Source organism: Arvicola amphibius, chromosome 12, assembly GCF_903992535.2.
Source record: "Arvicola amphibius chromosome 12, mArvAmp1.2, whole genome shotgun sequence".
NCBI lineage: Eukaryota > Metazoa > Chordata > Mammalia > Rodentia > Cricetidae > Arvicola > Arvicola amphibius.
Window position 1 is genome coordinate 150,536,831 of NC_052058.2, and position 17,726 is coordinate 150,554,556.

The 17,726-nt window shown below is 51.0% G+C and overlaps 2 protein-coding genes across 4 annotated transcripts in view; one reads left to right on the forward strand and one right to left on the reverse strand.

Annotated features, from left to right (window-relative positions):
- Positions 1-1,991, forward strand: part of Fanci (FA complementation group I) — a 49,828-nt gene extending 47,837 nt beyond the window's left edge. For all 3 annotated transcript variants that reach the window (XM_038313544.1, XM_038313545.1, XM_038313546.1), the window contains 3 exons: positions 509-604; positions 753-860; positions 1,383-1,991. In XM_038313544.1, coding sequence (XP_038169472.1) covers positions 509-604; positions 753-860; positions 1,383-1,454 — 276 coding nt within the window. In that variant the 3' untranslated portion in view covers positions 1,455-1,991. The remainder of the gene's footprint in view (positions 1-508; positions 605-752; positions 861-1,382) is intronic.
- Positions 468-17,726, reverse strand: part of Polg (DNA polymerase gamma, catalytic subunit) — an 18,619-nt gene continuing 1,360 nt past the window's right edge. The window contains exons 2-23 of the mRNA XM_038313547.1: positions 17,439-17,726; positions 15,007-15,205; positions 13,587-13,751; positions 13,346-13,492; positions 13,113-13,192; positions 12,284-12,466; positions 12,053-12,192; positions 11,809-11,935; positions 10,606-10,842; positions 9,062-9,182; positions 8,805-8,882; positions 8,394-8,501; positions 7,781-7,941; positions 7,102-7,155; positions 6,895-7,012; positions 6,137-6,272; positions 5,808-6,054; positions 3,643-3,765; positions 3,376-3,544; positions 3,060-3,268; positions 2,213-2,373; positions 468-1,762 (exon numbers count right to left, since the gene is read on the reverse strand). The exon at positions 17,439-17,726 is cut by the window's right edge and continues 480 nt beyond it. Coding sequence (XP_038169475.1) covers positions 1,698-1,762; positions 2,213-2,373; positions 3,060-3,268; positions 3,376-3,544; positions 3,643-3,765; positions 5,808-6,054; positions 6,137-6,272; positions 6,895-7,012; positions 7,102-7,155; positions 7,781-7,941; positions 8,394-8,501; positions 8,805-8,882; positions 9,062-9,182; positions 10,606-10,842; positions 11,809-11,935; positions 12,053-12,192; positions 12,284-12,466; positions 13,113-13,192; positions 13,346-13,492; positions 13,587-13,751; positions 15,007-15,205; positions 17,439-17,726 — 3,316 coding nt within the window. The 3' untranslated portion in view covers positions 468-1,697. The remainder of the gene's footprint in view (positions 1,763-2,212; positions 2,374-3,059; positions 3,269-3,375; positions 3,545-3,642; positions 3,766-5,807; positions 6,055-6,136; positions 6,273-6,894; positions 7,013-7,101; positions 7,156-7,780; positions 7,942-8,393; positions 8,502-8,804; positions 8,883-9,061; positions 9,183-10,605; positions 10,843-11,808; positions 11,936-12,052; positions 12,193-12,283; positions 12,467-13,112; positions 13,193-13,345; positions 13,493-13,586; positions 13,752-15,006; positions 15,206-17,438) is intronic.

The following is a 17,726-nucleotide window of genomic DNA, read 5'->3' on the forward strand; positions in this document are numbered from 1 at the left end:
AAGAGTCTAAGAATTACCCAGGCAGTAGTGGCAATGCCAGATCTGAGTTCAAGGATAGCCAGGGCTACACAGATACCCTGTCTTGGGGGGGGGGGGGAGGGGAGAACTTAAGAATAAATGTGGTTGTAGCAGTTCCTTTTAGGATCTAGAAAGGTGTCCTCACCACACTGTATTAAAGGGAAATACTGGAAATAGCTAATGTCGAAGACCACTAAGTAAGTTACCGTGTGTGTCGTACAGGAAACACTGGGCAGGTCTCCATATGCAGCAAGAAAGCTGCCTCTGAGGATTTTAAAAGTGGGATGGTGGCACCAGGATCAGTGGCACAGGATTCAGGAGGAGGAAGCCTGAGTGACAGGATCCTCATTTGAGGGAACAATCCCAGCAGTGCAAGCGTACTCCCCAGTCAGAAAGTGGGTTTCAAGAATGTAAGTTTGAGGGACACTACAGAAAAACTTCAAAAGCTATTGAAGTTGAAATATAAATTTTAATGTCCTTTTGCCCTTAGGCCAAAGTTCTTCGTGAAACCAAGCCAATCCCTAACCTTGTGTTTGCCATTGAGCAGTATGAAAAGTTTCTGATCCATCTATCAAAAAAGTCCAAGGTAAAGATACCGTTACCATTCCTTTCCTGTGGCAGCAACAGTGTTGGTCATTTCCGACCTGATGGACTCAAGGTCTTCCAGGTACACACTGGGCTGTGTTGAGCTGTCCCTGAGTAAGTGCCTATGTTTATAAGCCTGTCTGCCCCAGGTAAACCTGATGCAGCACATGAAGCTAAGTACTTCTCGGGACTTCAAGATCAAAGGCAACATTCTTGACATGGTTCTTCGAGAGGATGGAGAAGATGGAAGTGAAGAGGTCAGCGCCCACTTTTCATACGTATTTCTAGGGAAAGTGGCAAACTGCCTGCCCTAGGTCCTGTTTCTACAGCATCTGGCTGGCTCTTACACCCTCACTCAAGGTAGATCCATTATGAATCTTAGGTGAGAGTCTCCATTCCATTATCTGAACCCACTGTTGGAAGGGTTCTGTCTTGGGTTTGTTTGAAGCTAGAAGTAACATCGGTAGCCTGAACCCATTCAAAATTGCAAGTTTATGAAAAATAACCTCGATTTCTGGCTTAGCAGAAAATTTGATCCTGAATTCTTTACATCTCTCCCAGCTCTGTCTCCTTAGAAAGGTCATATAGAACACTGTGATGCTTGAGCCCTCTCTCATCTTATCTACAGGAGTTGGGTACCATTTTATTTAGGACAGAGGGATCTAAATAACCAGCTGGGAGGCAGAGGAGAAGGATGAGTGATACGGGAGTAGTGTTTGCTTTTATTCCCCTCCGTAGGGCAGGGCAGGGTTACCCGAGCTTCTGTTCTCCCCTTCTAGGGCACTGCACCAGCACATACAGAACAGAACAGAGAACCAGCCAAGAAGAAAAGGAAGATATGCCTGAGTTAATGTGACATTTGGGGCATCTGCTTCATCTGTGCCAACAGTACTCTTTGTCATACAGCCTGCACCCACTGAATGTCCCTCCAGTCAGGACTCTTCTGGGCAGGTCCTGCTACAGAAATGGCTGTCTAGGGATGGCCTTTTGCAAAAAGCACATATGAAAGCCTGAGTTTCAGCCTGAGTTTCAGCACTCCAGTGAAGCTCCACAGGAGCAAATAACAGAGCCTCCAGATGGAGCTAGGGTCCAGGCTAGCTTCGTTTTTCCAAGGAGCCTTTGGTGAGTTCAATTATCTGGTAGATGTCCAGTGCTTCACCTACAAGACAGTGGAAATTGGTTAGGATGTGTCCAGAACTATGACTGAGCTCAGAAATGAAAGTATGGGTCAAAAAGACTGGGTGGGACCACTGAGACCGCCAGGAATGGCAGCTTGTCTTAGTAGCATTTTTAATAGAAAATAACTTTTCTGACCCACTCTGGCATTTTAGCACAGATACTAAGAATGCACTTTCACTTTGACTTATAAAATAAATCTTTAAACATTTCTGGTGTAGTTTTGAAAATGGGTCAGTATAGACTTAATCTTTGAAATTCTAGCATTTTCTTCATTTACTATGAACCACTTTCTGCAACAGCTCCCTTTATGATTTGAGTATCACATTAACTTTAGAATATGGCACATATTAAATGTAAACTTCTTCCCCAGGGCCCACAGTCCTAAATCACCTCCGGTTCTATGTACATGAGGAACAAAGGCTATGCTCACCCTGGGGAATCCCATATCTCCTCTCCATCCCGGTGGGGTTAGAAGGAGTCTTACAGTCCATGGTCACTTCCTTCCTGAGGCACTGGTCAATGTCTACCGCACTGAAGAAGGCGACGGACTGGGGCAGGTCATTCAGACCCAGCTTGTAGGCAAACATGCACCTGCAAGAGACCCAGTCTGCACTCACAGCCGTGCACTGCTGCAAGGACAGCTCCTCACTCTCATAGATGGGGTTTCTCCTGCCTCAGTCACCCACACTTAGCAGAGCCATGAAAGTGAAGGCTGTACTGCCTCCGTGTTCAGCCTAACCTCTGAGAGAGTGAGACGCTAAACTACAATTAGGGACTCAACATGCTTCTCCAGTTTGGAATCAGTTATTGGAACCAAATATGAGAAATAAGTGCTGATTTTAAATATAACCACCACCCCAAGCCCAGAGGAGAGGATGGGTCACAATGCTGAACTGTATGTAAATTTGTTATTTACACATTTATCAAGATAGATCGTGATTTCCAGGTTGGTTCTGAGTAGCAGATCAACGTAATATTCAAATAGTAATATTGAACTCATCCATACGAACTAGGACTTTTAGTGTAAGAAAATACAATTCAACAGGCGGTGGTGGCGCATGCCTTTAATCCCAGCACTCAGGAGGCAGAGGCAGATGGATCTCTGAGTTTTGAAGTCAGCCTGGTCTACAAAAGCTAGTTCCAGGACAGGATTCAAAACTACAGAGAAACCCTGTCTCAAAAAAAAAAAAAAAAAAAAAAAAAAAAAAAAAAGCTAAAGCAGTTAGTTCTGAGTTCACAATTCAGACCTGCTCAGTGGGCCCTACGCCCTGACATACCTGGTCAGAAGGTTGGTGATTTGCAGTGCCAGGGCAGCACGGTAGCGGTCCTCCTCCCGCACCAGGTAGCGGACCTCATCATGGATGCTAATGCAGAAGCGTCCATCAATGGCAAATTCCTCAAACAGCCACTTCATGGCCACAAGCATGAGGTGTAAGTAGTCCACGGCAGAACTCTGTACCACCCAGTTCACACGGCTGGTCATGAACTAGGGGAGACCGTGGACGTCAGTGAGGAAAGATGCGCTCGCCAGTCCGCTGCAGTCCAGGGCCCCGCCCCTTCTCTCCATGCTCCAAGGGTGACAAGACAGCTCACCTCTCCCTGGACGACAGAGGGCTCCAGGGCTCTGCTGATGCAGCAGCCTAGCACTGGGGTACGTGGTGTGTCAGACATGGCAATGGTCTCCAGCTTGTTAAACATCTCTGACTCTGTGCCCCCCGTCCAAGCTCGTTCAGCAGCCACCTCCCACTTCTTCCAGCGTGACCTGGGGGAACAGAACCATGAGGTCAGGCTTTGTCAGCACCTCAATGCTAACAACTAGCCCACACCAGTCCCTGCATCTTGAACACAGAAGGTTCTCACTTCCTTGATGCTTCTTTCCGGATCTTTCGGAGATCCTGTAGGGAAACCCAGCCATCTTCTGTCCTGTCCACAGGGAGGCCCAGCTGTCTCACCAGCCATTCCCCCTCATCTGAGAGCCGGTACCTGTGGGGAGCAGCATGTCATTCCTCTGCGACACACCCTCACCCAGTTTCCCAAACAACCCCTGGTGATGCTTCTCCCACAAGGCCAACTTCGGCAGGGAAAACAGGTTCAAGGGGCTGAATGACTTGCTAAAGTCGGCAGCTAGGAAGGGGCACAACATAGAAACTCAGGCTTTTGTGTCCCCAAAGGCCTGGGATGTATCGTGTCAGCCCAATAAAGGGTAAAATTCAAGCCATTCCCCGTCATACTGTTCCAGGGCTTGCCTGACACTGAAGTGCCCAGGGACCAACAACAGCCTTCTGTTAGTTCCGGAGCCAGGAGGGAAAGTACAGTGACCGCTAAAGGGGTGAAGGAACCTAGAGAAGCCAAAAGCAGGTCAGCCAAGCCCAGCTAACTCCTACTGTCTCAGGCTCCCAAGGGTTCCAGAACCCTGTCACCTATTGGGAGGAGCATCAGGGCTTCCCCACAATTTAAGGCTGCAGTTCAAATTCCTGTGATGTCTTCACTTCTACAACTAAGGCCTAACCTCATTTCCATCACTATCTTTTTGTTGTTGTTTTCTAGAGACAGGGTCTCTATTTTGGAGCCTTCCTGGAACTGCTCTGTAGACCAGGCTGGCCTTGAACTCACAGACCCACCGTTTCTGCCTCCTGACTGCTGGGATTAAAGGTGTGCTCCACCACCACCTGGCTCCATTACTGTCTGTCTTACCACCAGTACACTGCCACAACATGAATCCTACCTAGACAAGGTCCACCTGCTTGGAACAGTCAGATCCGGTCGCCACCACACCCTACATCAGTTCCTCAGCTTTCAGTCTTAAAGTGAGGGTGCTGACTAGTGTGTATCAAGTTGATTAAAAAAAAAAACTAGGGTCATCTGAGACAAGGGAAACCTCAATTGAGAAAATGCCTTCATCACACTGGCCTACAGGCAAGTCTGTGGTGCTCTTTTTTTTTTTTAATTAATGAATTATGTGGAAGGGTATAGCCCACTGTGGGTGGTTCCACCCCAGGCAGGTGGTCCCAGACTAGGCTCAGCAAGCCACTAAACAGCATTCCTCCGTGTCCCCCAGCAATGGAAGAAAACCTGAGGGTTGAGCTGTAAGATGAAGTAAACCCTTTCTTCCCAAAACTGCTTTTGGTCATTGTGTTAATCATAGAAACAGAAACCTAAACTAAGACGGTTTCCAGTTATCGGCTATCTAACGGGGACACTACACGGTACACGGAAGAGAACTGCCGCTGTACTGCTGCCTCTCCTCCGCACCCGAGCCTATCAAAGCCCGGAACTGCCTGAGCACACGACAAGTAGCACTGGAGGAGAAAACAGAAGGCTTCTGTCAGAACTAGCCTGCACTCTGGTTCTGCATGTTTCTATTCCTTCATCCTGTCTCCTGTATCTGTTCACTCCTGTCCTAAAGCCATGAGAGCATAGAACCCTGTCCTGTGTGTGTCAACTTGATACAAGCTAGAGTCATCGAGGAGAAGGAGCCTCAGTTGAGGAAAGGCCTCCATGAGATCCAGCTGTAAGACATTTTCTCAATTAGTGATCAATGGCGGAGGGTCCAGCCCATGGTAGGCAGTGGCATCCCTGGGCTGGTGGTCCTGGGTTCTACAAGAAAGCAGGCTGAGCAAGCCATGGGAAGCAAGGCAGTAAGCAGCACCTCTCCATGGCCTCGACTCCTGCCTCCAGGGTCCTGCCCTGACTTTCTTCAGTGATGAACAGCAATGTGGAAGTGTAAGACAAATAAAACCTTTCCTCCCCAACTTGCTTTTTGGTCCTGGTGTTCCATCGCAGCAATAGAAACCCTAAACTGAGACAGACCCCTAAGCTACTGCGGACTAATTACAGTTATGGTTGACCGTTTGATGACATTATACCCTAAGTACAGCTTTACCCTGTGAGGAAACTCACACTATGAGACGACATTACACTTAAAGCTAAACCATCCTGCAGCAGGTTTAAAGGAAGGGCGAGAAGGAGAGAGCTGTAAAGCAGACCCTCTGTCCCAGGCGCCAATGTCCTGGGAAAGAACTCACCGGCGGAGGCCCTTCGTGACAGCATACATCTGCTGGGCCTTCTCAGCCGCCTCCTGCCTCGTGAGCCTGTGGTTGAACTGCATGAGCAGGCGTTCAGCAAAGGACTGCCCAGCCCCGTAGATTCGGCCGTAGTTGAAGACTTTGGCGTGCTCCCGGCTGATGCCGACGGTAGCGGCTGTCTTACTGTGGAGGTCGGTGCCCCTGCTCTTCCTGCCCTGCAGCGTCATCCAGCCAAAGGCCGTGCAGCCTGGAGAACAGACAACAGTGAGAAGCTCGGGAATATCTGGCCCTAACACCCCACCCCTGCCCAAGCCACAGGTCCTGCTTACCATGCATGCCAGCGAAGTGAGCATCTCCAAGTACAGCTGCAATCCACAGTTCCTGGGAGTCCACATCAGCACCCACGAGGACATAGCCAGGTGGAGCCTGCACCATGGCTTTCAACTCACTGCCTACTCGGTCAGGCTGCAGGAAGAGTGGGGTCAGGCCCACCTAGAAGCCCAAGGCAACTGCTACCCTGGACTCCCAGGCTCAGGGCTGACAAAGCACTGGCTCTTTCCCAAGGAAAGACTAGAGAACAGCACACAGCACTAATCCAGACTCTGCAGAGATGGCCCATTGTGGGCAGGGTAGAAAATGAAGAAACCCTAAAACTGCATGCCAGCACCCCACCAACTTGGCTCATCTAAACTCAGTGATGGCTGTGGCCACTATGTCTGGCACTGTCTAGCTAGCAGCAGGCACCTAAAACATCTGCTGAAGGAATGAATGACATGGAGTCAGATTTGAACCACAGCCCTGTGCAACTTTAGTATTCTTCCCATGTCCCTTACTAAACCAAAGGCTCTGAGGTAGTTTCCCGAGACCTAAGAGAGGAGGACAGAAGCCGGGAGCAGAGAGGACATGTACTGGAGCAGAGAGGAGGACAGAAGCCGGGAGCAGAGAGGACATGTACCCGAGCAGAGAGGAGGACAGAAGCCGGGAGCAGAGAGGACATGTACCCGAGCATAGAGGACAGAAGCCGGGAGCGGAGAGGACATGTACCCGAGCATAGAGGACAGAAGCCAGGAACAGGGAGGACATGTACCCGAGCATTGCTGGCAGTGAGCCAAGTGGGCTCCACAGCCCGGCGGGTGATGGTGCCAGCAGTCACCACCTGGGGCAGAATGGCCCCATAGCGGCCTTCCTCATCAAAGTTAGGGTGCCTGGGATGGAGAAGCAGAAGTGTCAGCAGCTTGCTCTGGCCTGAAGACCCACACAGTTCTCTTCCCCACAACCACTCAGTAAGCCATACCTGGTCACAGCACGTGGCAGAGCAGACCTGGGAAGCCACACCACCATCTGGGAGCTGTAGGACAAGAAGGCGAAGCTCAGCGCAGACATGGCAAGCAGAATCCACCTCAGTGCGCTGTCACCAGCGTTTGTACCTGACCAGCTTCAGGGACACTGGGTTCCCTTGAGGCCTGGCATCAACTCTCTTCTCACTCAGGTGGGCCTTGGGCCTCACAGAAGAATCTGGGAAGTGGTGAGGCTTTGAAGGCAGCTCTGACCCTTCCCCTGCTACCACGGCCTCTCTGCAGTCAGGGCAGACTACCAACCCTGCAGAGAGGGCTGTGACTACAACCATCTGGAATGACTTTTGAGATGAATTCATTTCAAACCCGAACACAGGTTACAGATAACCAGTCCTCCAAGGTCTTTACTGACAACCCATGGCTCCAGTAGCTAAGTTAGGAGATTTAATGGGAGCTGGGAAGAACCATCGAAGTCCTACCACAGCACTCTACATAATCAGAGAAACTGAAGTCGGAGAGGGAGAAACATGCCCAAGATCCATGTCACCCGAACAAACAGCTAAGCCTCTAAACTACAGCTGGGCTGCTACAGCGGAGAAGACAGGAGGAAAGGAGGCTTAGGGTGCAGACACCTGACAGCGACACCAACACGCCTCCTGCTACCCCACTCTGGCCTACCTGATACGTTTATGAGCATTCCTCCAAAAAGAAATCATTTTATTTATTTCCAGGGCACGGGGTCCACTGGCACCTCCCGGGCCAGCCTGCAGGGTGCCATCCTCCATCTTGGGCAGGAAATCTTTGGCAAAGGGACTTCCCACATTGTAGGTGTTACCATCCTGTAGAGGATAAAGAAGGCAGGGTTGGTGACAGGTGGTAGACCACCAGCTGACATAGACACTAGGCCTTCCCCCAACAGAACCTAGAACCTCCAGCAAATAGGTCAATTCCCAATTGGCATCTTGCACATATGTAAGAGCATACCCACACATGCTAAGATAATCATACAAAAGTAGTATCAACAGCCAAGAGAAGCTACGAGATGACAGATACAATGTCAGACATTGATTCATGTCCATGTCAAACTGATCCCACTAGGATGCCTCTCACCATTCAATTTTCAAAAGAAAAACATAAGCACCAGAGGTGAAACTTGCCCCAAGTCATACTCTGCTCCACTACTACTGTCAATCCCACAAAAAGCCGTCTCCTGGTCTCAGTAACCCCAGCATCCTACTCTGGCCCTTAACCACAGTGAGAACACGAGGCAGGCACAAACCAGAGCACATACCTTGTGAGGCAGCTTGAAAAACCAGCAACCAGGGATATCCACATCATTATAAGGTCCATTGCCATGGTGGTAAGTGGGCTGGCTGGTTTTGGGGACACAAGCAGCGGGCTGTGGGGGCCACACACCCAGATCAGGCCCTGCTTTATTTAGCACCTGCTTTCAGCAAGGGCTGGGGGTAGGGGGATGGGAAAAGGGCCTGAAACTGAGCAGGCAAACTGGAAAGTGACAGGAAGGCATAAGGTCATAGATTTTGTTTCCTCTTTGGTCTCCCTACACCTACAGGACCAGAGGGGAGCAGGGGAGCATCTCCAAACCCAAGACCTTGTGAACTCTGGCGGGAAGGAACTGTGAGCAAGGGAATTCCCAGCCATCCACCACCTCCCAGAGAACCGGAACAGGTGTCTTGCTCACCAGCGTTAAGGGCTGACCCAGCAATGAATTCTCCATCTTGGTCTCAGCCTCCACATCTAAGCAGCCCAGTTCTTCTACCTGAATGGGCCCAGGAATCGGGTTAGAGAAGCGGGCAGCTGTAGGCCTGACTCCACCAGCCCTTTCCTCAAGGGAACTCAGACCAGATCAGTCTGGTCTAAGATGAGCAACCGCGGCAGCTCCCACACAAAAGGTACCCCATTTCCTAGGAAAACAGCAGGCCAAGAGCACATCCTCACCGTCTGCCACATGGCACTACTGTCGGAGACTAAGAACTCCTCCGCCAGCTCTGCCTCCTGAGTCTGCAGCTGCTGCTTCCCCTGTTCAAGACAGTGCTTCTTGTACAAGGCCTCGATAGCTCTGGGCGGAGAAAAGAACTGCTGGTTACTGGTGCCTGCTCAGGCCATGCGCTTGCTGCGGTGTTCAATGGGTCCCTTTCCTTAGATCTCACGTCAGCTCAGAGGAAGGAGACAGCAATTTCCCTGGATTTTAAATAGAACGACCAACCCAAATGACTTAGCACTGGTGACAGTCTGGGGCGCAGTAACTGGCCTGACTTAGATTTCAGCACCTCTGTGCTTGAGAATTCTCGAAACAAAGCAGCAGGGAAAATAGAGACTGAGACTCCCCTGTGGGCTCAGCAGAGCAAGGTCATCTTGGTCCCTTCCATCTGAAAGCCTGACTAGTGACTCCAGCTGTCTGTCCTGTGGAACCAGGACTTGGGGCACCTTCACCTCTCCTTAACACCTACTAGCCCAAAGTTCAGGGTTTGTGGCCTCAAACAGGGCAGCCAGCTTCTCCAGGCCCTTGTTAGTTATAAATGTGGATACCAGGCCTGGAAGACACTCGCCTCCTGTGCACGAGGACAGATTTCAATCTCCAGTACCACGAAATTAAAAAATTAAAATTAAAAAAAATAAATAAAGCCCGTGTGGTAACTCACACCTATATTCTAGCAGTTGAAAAGCTGAGGCAAGGGGCTGGAGAGTTGGCTCAGTGGTTAGAGCATTCTTAACCCGCTGCTCTTCCAGAAATCACAGGTTCAGGTCCTCGCACACACATGGGCCAGTTTCGGGGGATCTGACACTCTTTTCTGACCTCTGCCATGCACCAGGCATACATGTGGTACGCAGACAAACAGTTATATAAGTAAAAATAAAAACAGTAATGATAATTTGAAAAAATAAATTAAAAAAAAGCTGAGGCTAGATTGCCTAGTGAATTCCAGGCTAGCCTAGGCTTCAGAGTGAAACCTTGTCTCAAAAACAAATAGATAAGGCCGGGCGGTGGTGGCGCACGCCTTTAATCCCAGCACTCGGGAGGCAGAGGCAGGCGGATCTCTGAGTTCGAGGCCAGCCTGGTCTACAAGAACTAGTTCCAGGACAGGCTCTAGAAACTACAGGGAAACCCTGTCTCGAAAAACCAAAAAAAAAAAAAACAAATAGATAAATAAATAGAAGTAAAACTCTTTTCCCATGGAGCTGCTTAGACGCCTGCAAAATGCTCAGTAACACACTGTCTGGTACATAAAGAACACCCACACTCTACCCAAGGAAAGCAGCAAGCCTACCCCTTCCCAGCCACATCCAAACCTTCCCTGTGTTACTGTGAATGCAGCTGTGCAGCTGGGCCTCGACAGCGAGGCTGAGGTCCCCGAGGGTCAGAGGACCCATGGGAAAAAAAACTAGAACCCAGACACCTGGCCCACAGCACTTCCCACCAGCTGGAGCTGCCCTTGGGTACCTAGTACAGGAAGCTACTGGATCCAGAACCTGAATTTTACCTGTAGGGGCAGGCTAGCCCAGCTGACTCTACAGTGGAGCTCACTGGCAGCTCAGCCAGATTATCCCGCCGCCCAGGCACCAGGTAGCCCCAGCCATGGGTGTCGGAGTAGTGCAGAGGAAAACCATCCCAGGTCAGTGCCATGAGCTTAGGAGTGACCCGCATCTGCAGGCTGAGGAGGCTGGGGCCTGGAGTCCATGCAGGGTCATCTAGCCGAGGGCAGAGCTTCCGGTACCACCTGTTCCCCAAACGGGAAAAAAAAAAGGTGTTCCACTAAGGAGTAAAGAAGGGTCTCGGGGGCTGGAGAGATGGCTCAGCAGTTAAGAGCATTGCCTGCTCTTCCAAAAGTCCTGAGTTCAATTCCCAGCAACCACATGGTGTCTCACAACCATCCGCAATGAGTTCTGGTGCCCTCTTCTGGCCTGCAGGCATACACACAGACAGAATATTGTTTACATAATAAACAAATAAATAAATATTTTTTTTTTAAAAAGGGTCTCTCTTCTATGATGTTCCCTACCCACCTTCCAAGGCCTCCAGGCTTTCTGTGACTCTCCTTTAGGAGGCTGTGAGCCTATTTGGTACTCCTAGACTTATTCAAACTATCTCAGAAGGCAAACACCATGTGTCTCACTGGCATCCTCCAGGCAAAGCTCCTTTCCAGGCTCAATGCAATCTCTAAGTAGAAGAACAGCTCTTCCTTCCTACCCACAAGAACTCCCGCAGTTGTAGACACACAATTCTGTCTGAGACCAAAGTGAGGCTAGCACACATACCAAGGCATCTGCATTCAGGGTCACATAAGTACCATGAGGCTACAACACTGTTTGCTATGGCTGCTCTTTTTCTCACCTCTGCCTCTAAGACACCAGTGAAGGGTACCTCCTCAAGGAAATATTTCCACAGGCCCAAGAGAACGGCCTCTACACTAGACAGATACTCTAAGTCTCATCACAGTCAGCAGCACTGGCTGCTCTGCACACCCACTGCCCCTAGAAGGGAGATGAGTTACCCGCAGCTGCCACAGGGAGCATACACACGGCAGGGGCTCAATGCACCGTGCTAACTGTGTCCAGAATGCCACTGGGGTCAGAGTAAACACAACTGAGCAGAAATGGAAGGTGGAACGATGCCGAGGCCAAAGAGGGAGAGCCCGGACAATCATACAAGACAGCCTCTGTACACTGGAGAGAACCAGTCTTACGCAGGGTGTCCAGGAAGGTGCTGGGGTCGCTTAGGCAGGAGGTCCGTGGTGCTCTTCAACTGCTGTAAACGGGTACGAGCCACTACATCTTGCTGAAGCTCCTCCTCCTCACTGGGTGGTCCAGGATCTGTGCCAGAGTCAGGAGGTAAGGACCAGAAGGGAATCAAAGGTCTGAAAGACTACAGTAACCCCTTCCAAGGACACCAGAGATCACCCTGTCCCATCTCCCACCTAAGTTTCCTACCTTCCTGATCTGTAGGCTCCTGAAAGGGCCCAGCTCCCTCGATGGGCAAACGTGAGGCTGGCTTCTTCACCTTCGTCTTTTTTTGCTTAAACTCCTGCAAATCCCACTCTAGGTCCCAGAGCCAAGGGTCTTCTTTGTACCTGCAGAGCCAGTCCACCAGGCAAGGGTTAAGGCTGAACTAAACCCAGGCCTCCTGCCTGCCTGTCCCCTGCCTGGCCCAGGGCCGACTACCTCTCTCCTGAGTGCAGCTGGCAGGCATCATTAGCAAGATCCATCAGCGACTTCTTCATCTCCCACTGGAGCTCCTCGTATGTGCTCTGTGCCTCTGCCAGGTAGCGCTCCCAGTTCTGGTTGACAGGCAGGTAGGAGACACCCATCTCCAGCATGCCAGCCAGAGTCACTGGATGGGGGCACCTTGGGGACAGAAACCAAGGGCTTCCATAAATGACCACAAAAGACAAGGCTTGGGCCCAATTCCTAAGACAATTTGACAAGCTCAACCCAGCCAGCTTTGTGGCAAAGCTCTAAAATCGGACAGGCTTGCACCCAGCTTTACTGCTACCCAGCCTGCATTGGTCACCTGACTTCTCTGGGCCTCAGCTCCTTTACCTGTACCATGAAAATAGCATTCCCTTTCCAGGGGCGGTATGAAAATGATAGGGGAAAAAAAAGAATGAGGGTCACTGAGTGACAAGCCTGCATCAGGCACTGTGACCATCCCATACACGCCAATGACTGCCTATGATGAAAACAGGCTCACAGAAACCAGGTTACTTGTCTAAGGTCAGTGAGGATACAGCAGCCAAGGTTTGAATCTTGGGTGAATAACATCACCATGACTACATCATCAGACTGACTCACTAAAAAACAGACAGGGAATTGGGACCACACACGAGACGAGCCCCTAGGACTCCAGAAACCCAGAGTCCAGGGCCCACGTGGCTACCACTGAACAAAGGGCTCCATTCTGCCAGCCTACAGAGCTAAGTGACCAGCCCGATTCCAATGGGATTGGTCAGGACCTCCCCACACCCAGGGAGTTCACCTGGCTCTCCCTCACCTCTCCAAGAAGAGTGGCAGCTGCTGCTGGAAAACCTCATAGGTGGCCCACACATCACGGGCACAGTACTGCATCAGATCCTAGCACAAGGTGACAGGAACTTGTTGGGAGGTGGGACAAGCACCTAGTGCCACTGTCACGTCTCAGGGGCAGACCCAGCAGCTGTATCTCCCCAAGTTCAGCTGCTGGTCAGCCAGAGCCCATGCACCCGGAGCTGTGTGCCAGCACCATACCTGGAAGTTCTCCCGGATATCTCTCATGCTGCCCTTGACGAACAGTTCCCGAGGCTCCTTCTCTAGGGGAGGCCCCCCCACATAAAGGCTATGCACATCTGCAAGATTGTTGGCGCTGCTGATGTTCATCCAGTCCCAAGATGAGATCTGAGAGATCAAAGGGAGGTCAGCTTGGCTTCAGCCCAGCAAGCAGACCAGGGACCTCAGCACCGTCTCAGGGTGGTCCCAAGTGCACTCTCACCTCTGGGCCACTGGCTTTCTTCTGAGACTTCTGACTTCGATGTGTGGGGTGCCGGGTCTTGTGCTTGCCCTGCTTGGCTGCCATCCACAGACTGCGCTGGAAGCTGCTCAGCCCGGAGATGGCCATGTGCATGCTCATAGTGTCCAGAAAGCGCATGCGGGAGCCCTGAAGGGAGGGCAGGAGAGGAGAGGCTGCAGCAGAGGCACTAGCTGGCCACTGCTTCAGTGGTGTTGATCCCAGCCACACCTTATCTCTTAATCCAACACAGAAGTTCCGTGCTTGTCCCAACACCTGCGAGAGACCTCCCAAACTCCTGAATGTGCAGAACTGGCTCAGTCCAAATACACAAGCGCTTCCTCCCAGATACCAGCAACAACTCTGGGCAGCTCGGGGAAGATGAGCTAAACAAGACCTTCAAAGCTACAGGCCAGGCTCCAGCTCTGGTCCTGGCCCCTCACAAGCTGACAAGGCTATGCCTTAGGGCCTTAAATGCCAGGCTAAGGGTGCTGCCAGGGTACTTCCTTAGCACCTTAGCCTGTTATGAAGATTCAAAGAAAAAGTGTTTTACAATCTAAGAACCATCACTACCACGCACCAGGCATTTCTACCTGTCTGACACATGTGCTAGTCAAACTCTCCTAAAGGTATGTCGAGGGAGCTCCTTTACAGAAAAAAAAACAAAAAACAAAACAAAACAAGTTAACAACAACAACAACAAAAACCCTGAGCCTTAGAGATGTTAAGGAGGTCACACTGGCCACTAATGAATGAGGCAGGATGTGGCCCAGGCTCTAACTCAGAGCCCTCAAAAGCTCTAAAATGCCACAAAAAGAGCCATTTTTATTCTGGAACAACTTCTAGTCCTATGCCAACACTGAGATGGAACTCCCTGCACCGTTTAGGGAAGAGAGGGGTCATCTGCCTCAACAGATGACACCACACTAAACTGTTTCAGCTCTGTTCTGGGGAGTCAGCAGCTGGTCAACAGAAGTCCCTGGGAATGCTGCAAAGCAGGAGAAAACAGTGGTCAAGAAAGCAATGCTTGGGGCTGGAGTTTTGGATCAGGGGTTAAGAGCACTGACTGCTCTTCCAGAGAACCAGGGTTCAATTCCCAGCATCCACTTGGCAGCTCACAACTATCTATAACTCCAGTTTCAGGGGACCCAACACCCATAGCAAAACACCAATGCAAGCTGAGTGGTGGTGGTACACACCTTTAATCCTAGCACTTGGGAGGCAGAGGCAGAGGCAGGTGGATCTCTGTGAGTTTGAGGTCAGCCTGGTCTACATCTACAGAGTGAGTTTCAGGACAGCTGAGGCTACACTGAGAAATCCTGTCTTGAAAAACCAAAACCCTTAGCAAAGGAGACAGGGCTCTGAGACCAACTTGTGCCAAAGCCTGCCGTTACCACAAGCTTACCTGAATAAGATACTGCTCCCTGATATGGGCTCGGTCATAGGAAACATTGTGCCCCACCACTAACTGTTCCTGCCAGTCCTGCTGGGTGGAGCTGCAGGCACTGGCAGAAGAGATGTCCAAGGGGATTAGGTCAGCCGGCGATAGCTGGCTGGTCCAAGAGTAACGCTCTTCCACCAGCCGCCGGCTGCACCAGGAATACCTGAAGGAGACAAGTGGCAGCTTTACCATGAAGGAAAAGTCTTCTGTTCCACACCACCCACTGCATGCCAGATCCCCAAGGGGTGCGACTCACTCACACAAGTCAGGGGTCACTGGGGAGAGAAGTTAGAAAGCTTCTTTACTATCCAATCCCACAGACTAACAAGGCGCTAGATGCTATGGTAGCGGGTGCCATGTGCAGGAAGGCATGCAGGCCCAGGCTGAGTCTGCAGCTAGCTCTGAGGCCTTTATGGGTATGACCAGCCCCTATGTCTTTAAGTACAGAATAGCTAGTGTTCCGAGTGCTGATAAAGGAGAGAGTGGTAATACAACCCAGAGTGAAGAACTTTTTAACTGAAAATGGCAGAAAAGAAAAACAATGCACACGCTGCAGACACACACAGGGTAAAACATCCACGGGCTGCACAGGTTCTGAAGGAAAAAACAAATCATGCACTCTCCAGGAGCAACACCCTGGGTGAGATGCCACGGAGCACACCATGACGAGAGAACGTGTGTGCATGTGCAGAGTGGGTGTGGAAGAGACAACACAGCTCAGACGGTGCTCCCTGCAGCCTTTGGGGAAGACAGGCGCCATCTGCAAAACTAGCTGCCATAAAGCCTGCAAAGTCTAAGGCACACTTCCACGGTGGGACTGCATAGGGCGCTCAAGCTGGAATCCTTCCTCTTTTACCCCGGCTGGTCAAAGTCCTCTGAAACAACAGATGCTAACTACTCAAAGCTATGAGGATGACAAGGACTTCAGTTAGCAAAAGCCATAGTGGTGTCTAGACTCAGGCCTGCAACTGTTCGTGAAGCCATCTTATTACCAACTTATTTGTGATTTAACAAAATTAAAAAAAAAAGGCGGGAGGGGAACCCATGCTATCATTTGAGATTATTTGAGAGTCTCCTTGGACTCTCAAATAACAAAGGCCTGGGTGGTATCCCTTCACGCAGATAATCCCATATCAAAAGCCTTTAGGAAGCTACCTTCTGGGAGACTCCTCCAAGCTGTGAGCTGGTCAGGTTATAAACCGTGGGGCACAGCTGCCAGGTTCAATGTGGACAGCTCGTGAGGCACCAGCCACGACCACGATAGTCAGACTACCAGGAGAAAGGTCTCTGCGTGAGCTCAGGCCATCGGGCAAACTAAGCAAGGCCCCCAGCACCGCTGGCCAAATGGAATGAGGATGAAGGCGGAGTGGGAAGGAAGAGAAAGAAGTGAGGAGGGCGGAGGAAGAGGAAAAGGGACTTGACTTGTCCAAAAGTGACCAACTGTCCAAAAACCCTGACTGTCACTGGTCTCCTCCACCAGCAAGGCCGACTTCATCTCTCCACCTGACGGCTGGCGCCCCCTCGACTCTGGCCATCAAGTGACTGCGTCAGGGCAAGTGGCCCGGGCGCGCTCTCCAGCCGAGGATGCCCACCTTATCTACTTCGCCACTTTCAGCTGCACACACAACACGCTGCAGCGCTCTTTACAAAGATGTAGCCTCCAATAGGAATAAAGAAACTGCCAACTTTTTTTTGCTGGCCATGCCTGAAAGCCTTAAGGCTGTAAATAGTATCTGACTCCTGGAAAGAAGAATAAAGAAGGGGAGAGACAGTACCACCATCATTGCTTGGAAAAGAAACGTGGGTAGCACTTAGAAAGTTATTTGAAAAGAAAAGAGAGACTGGGGTCTTCTTCGGGACCAAACTGTCTCCTTGTAAGCAAGCTGTATGTCTCAGCTGGGGGCGGTCAAGACTAGGCCACCTCCAGGGTCATTTGGAAAGGTTGACTGAACAGGATTTGGTCTGGCATTTCTGGAACACACTGGGGATGCTGAGCATTTTAAACTGCCTACAACGACCCCACCGAAAAACATCTTCCTGTCCAAAATAACCATCGGCATTCCCAAATCCAAACACTTTTCAGACTGACTTGTCACAGAAGCTCCTAGGGGTCAGGGGTCGAGGCACAAGCTTGTGGTCATCTTAAACGGTCTCTTTGTCTCAAACACAACACTGATCCTCTGCATGACCCCTGACCCTCGCTTGGGCGTTGTCCAGAGCCTGTGTATCTTTCCACCACAGTGAGCCCCACAAAAGCAAGATTAAGGGGTTTAGTTCACCACGCCAGCAGTCCTTAAATGAGCACACAGCAGGAACTCAGAAACCGTTCGCCGAACCAAACCATTTAGCTGGGCCCCCTACAAATAATAGGTCCATGTTCCTAAATCTCCACTTACCAGGCCGAGGGGGATATGGCCACCGCCAAAGTGGGGCAGGTTCCCTCTGCCAAGCAGACCTCCACGTCGAACACCAGGGCCCGCTCCTCGGGGATGGCCACGGGTTCGGCCTCCCCCTCGGGGCCGTACCGGGTCCAGCCCTCCGCCCAGGCCCAGCTCTCGGGCTGGGGCGGCAACTGGGCCTCCAATAACGAGGCGGCCGCCTCCAAGTAAGGCAGGCTCTGCTTCTGGGCCAGGAGGCGGAAGTGCTGGTCCAGGTTGCCCCCGTAGAGCCGGGGCAGGCGCAGC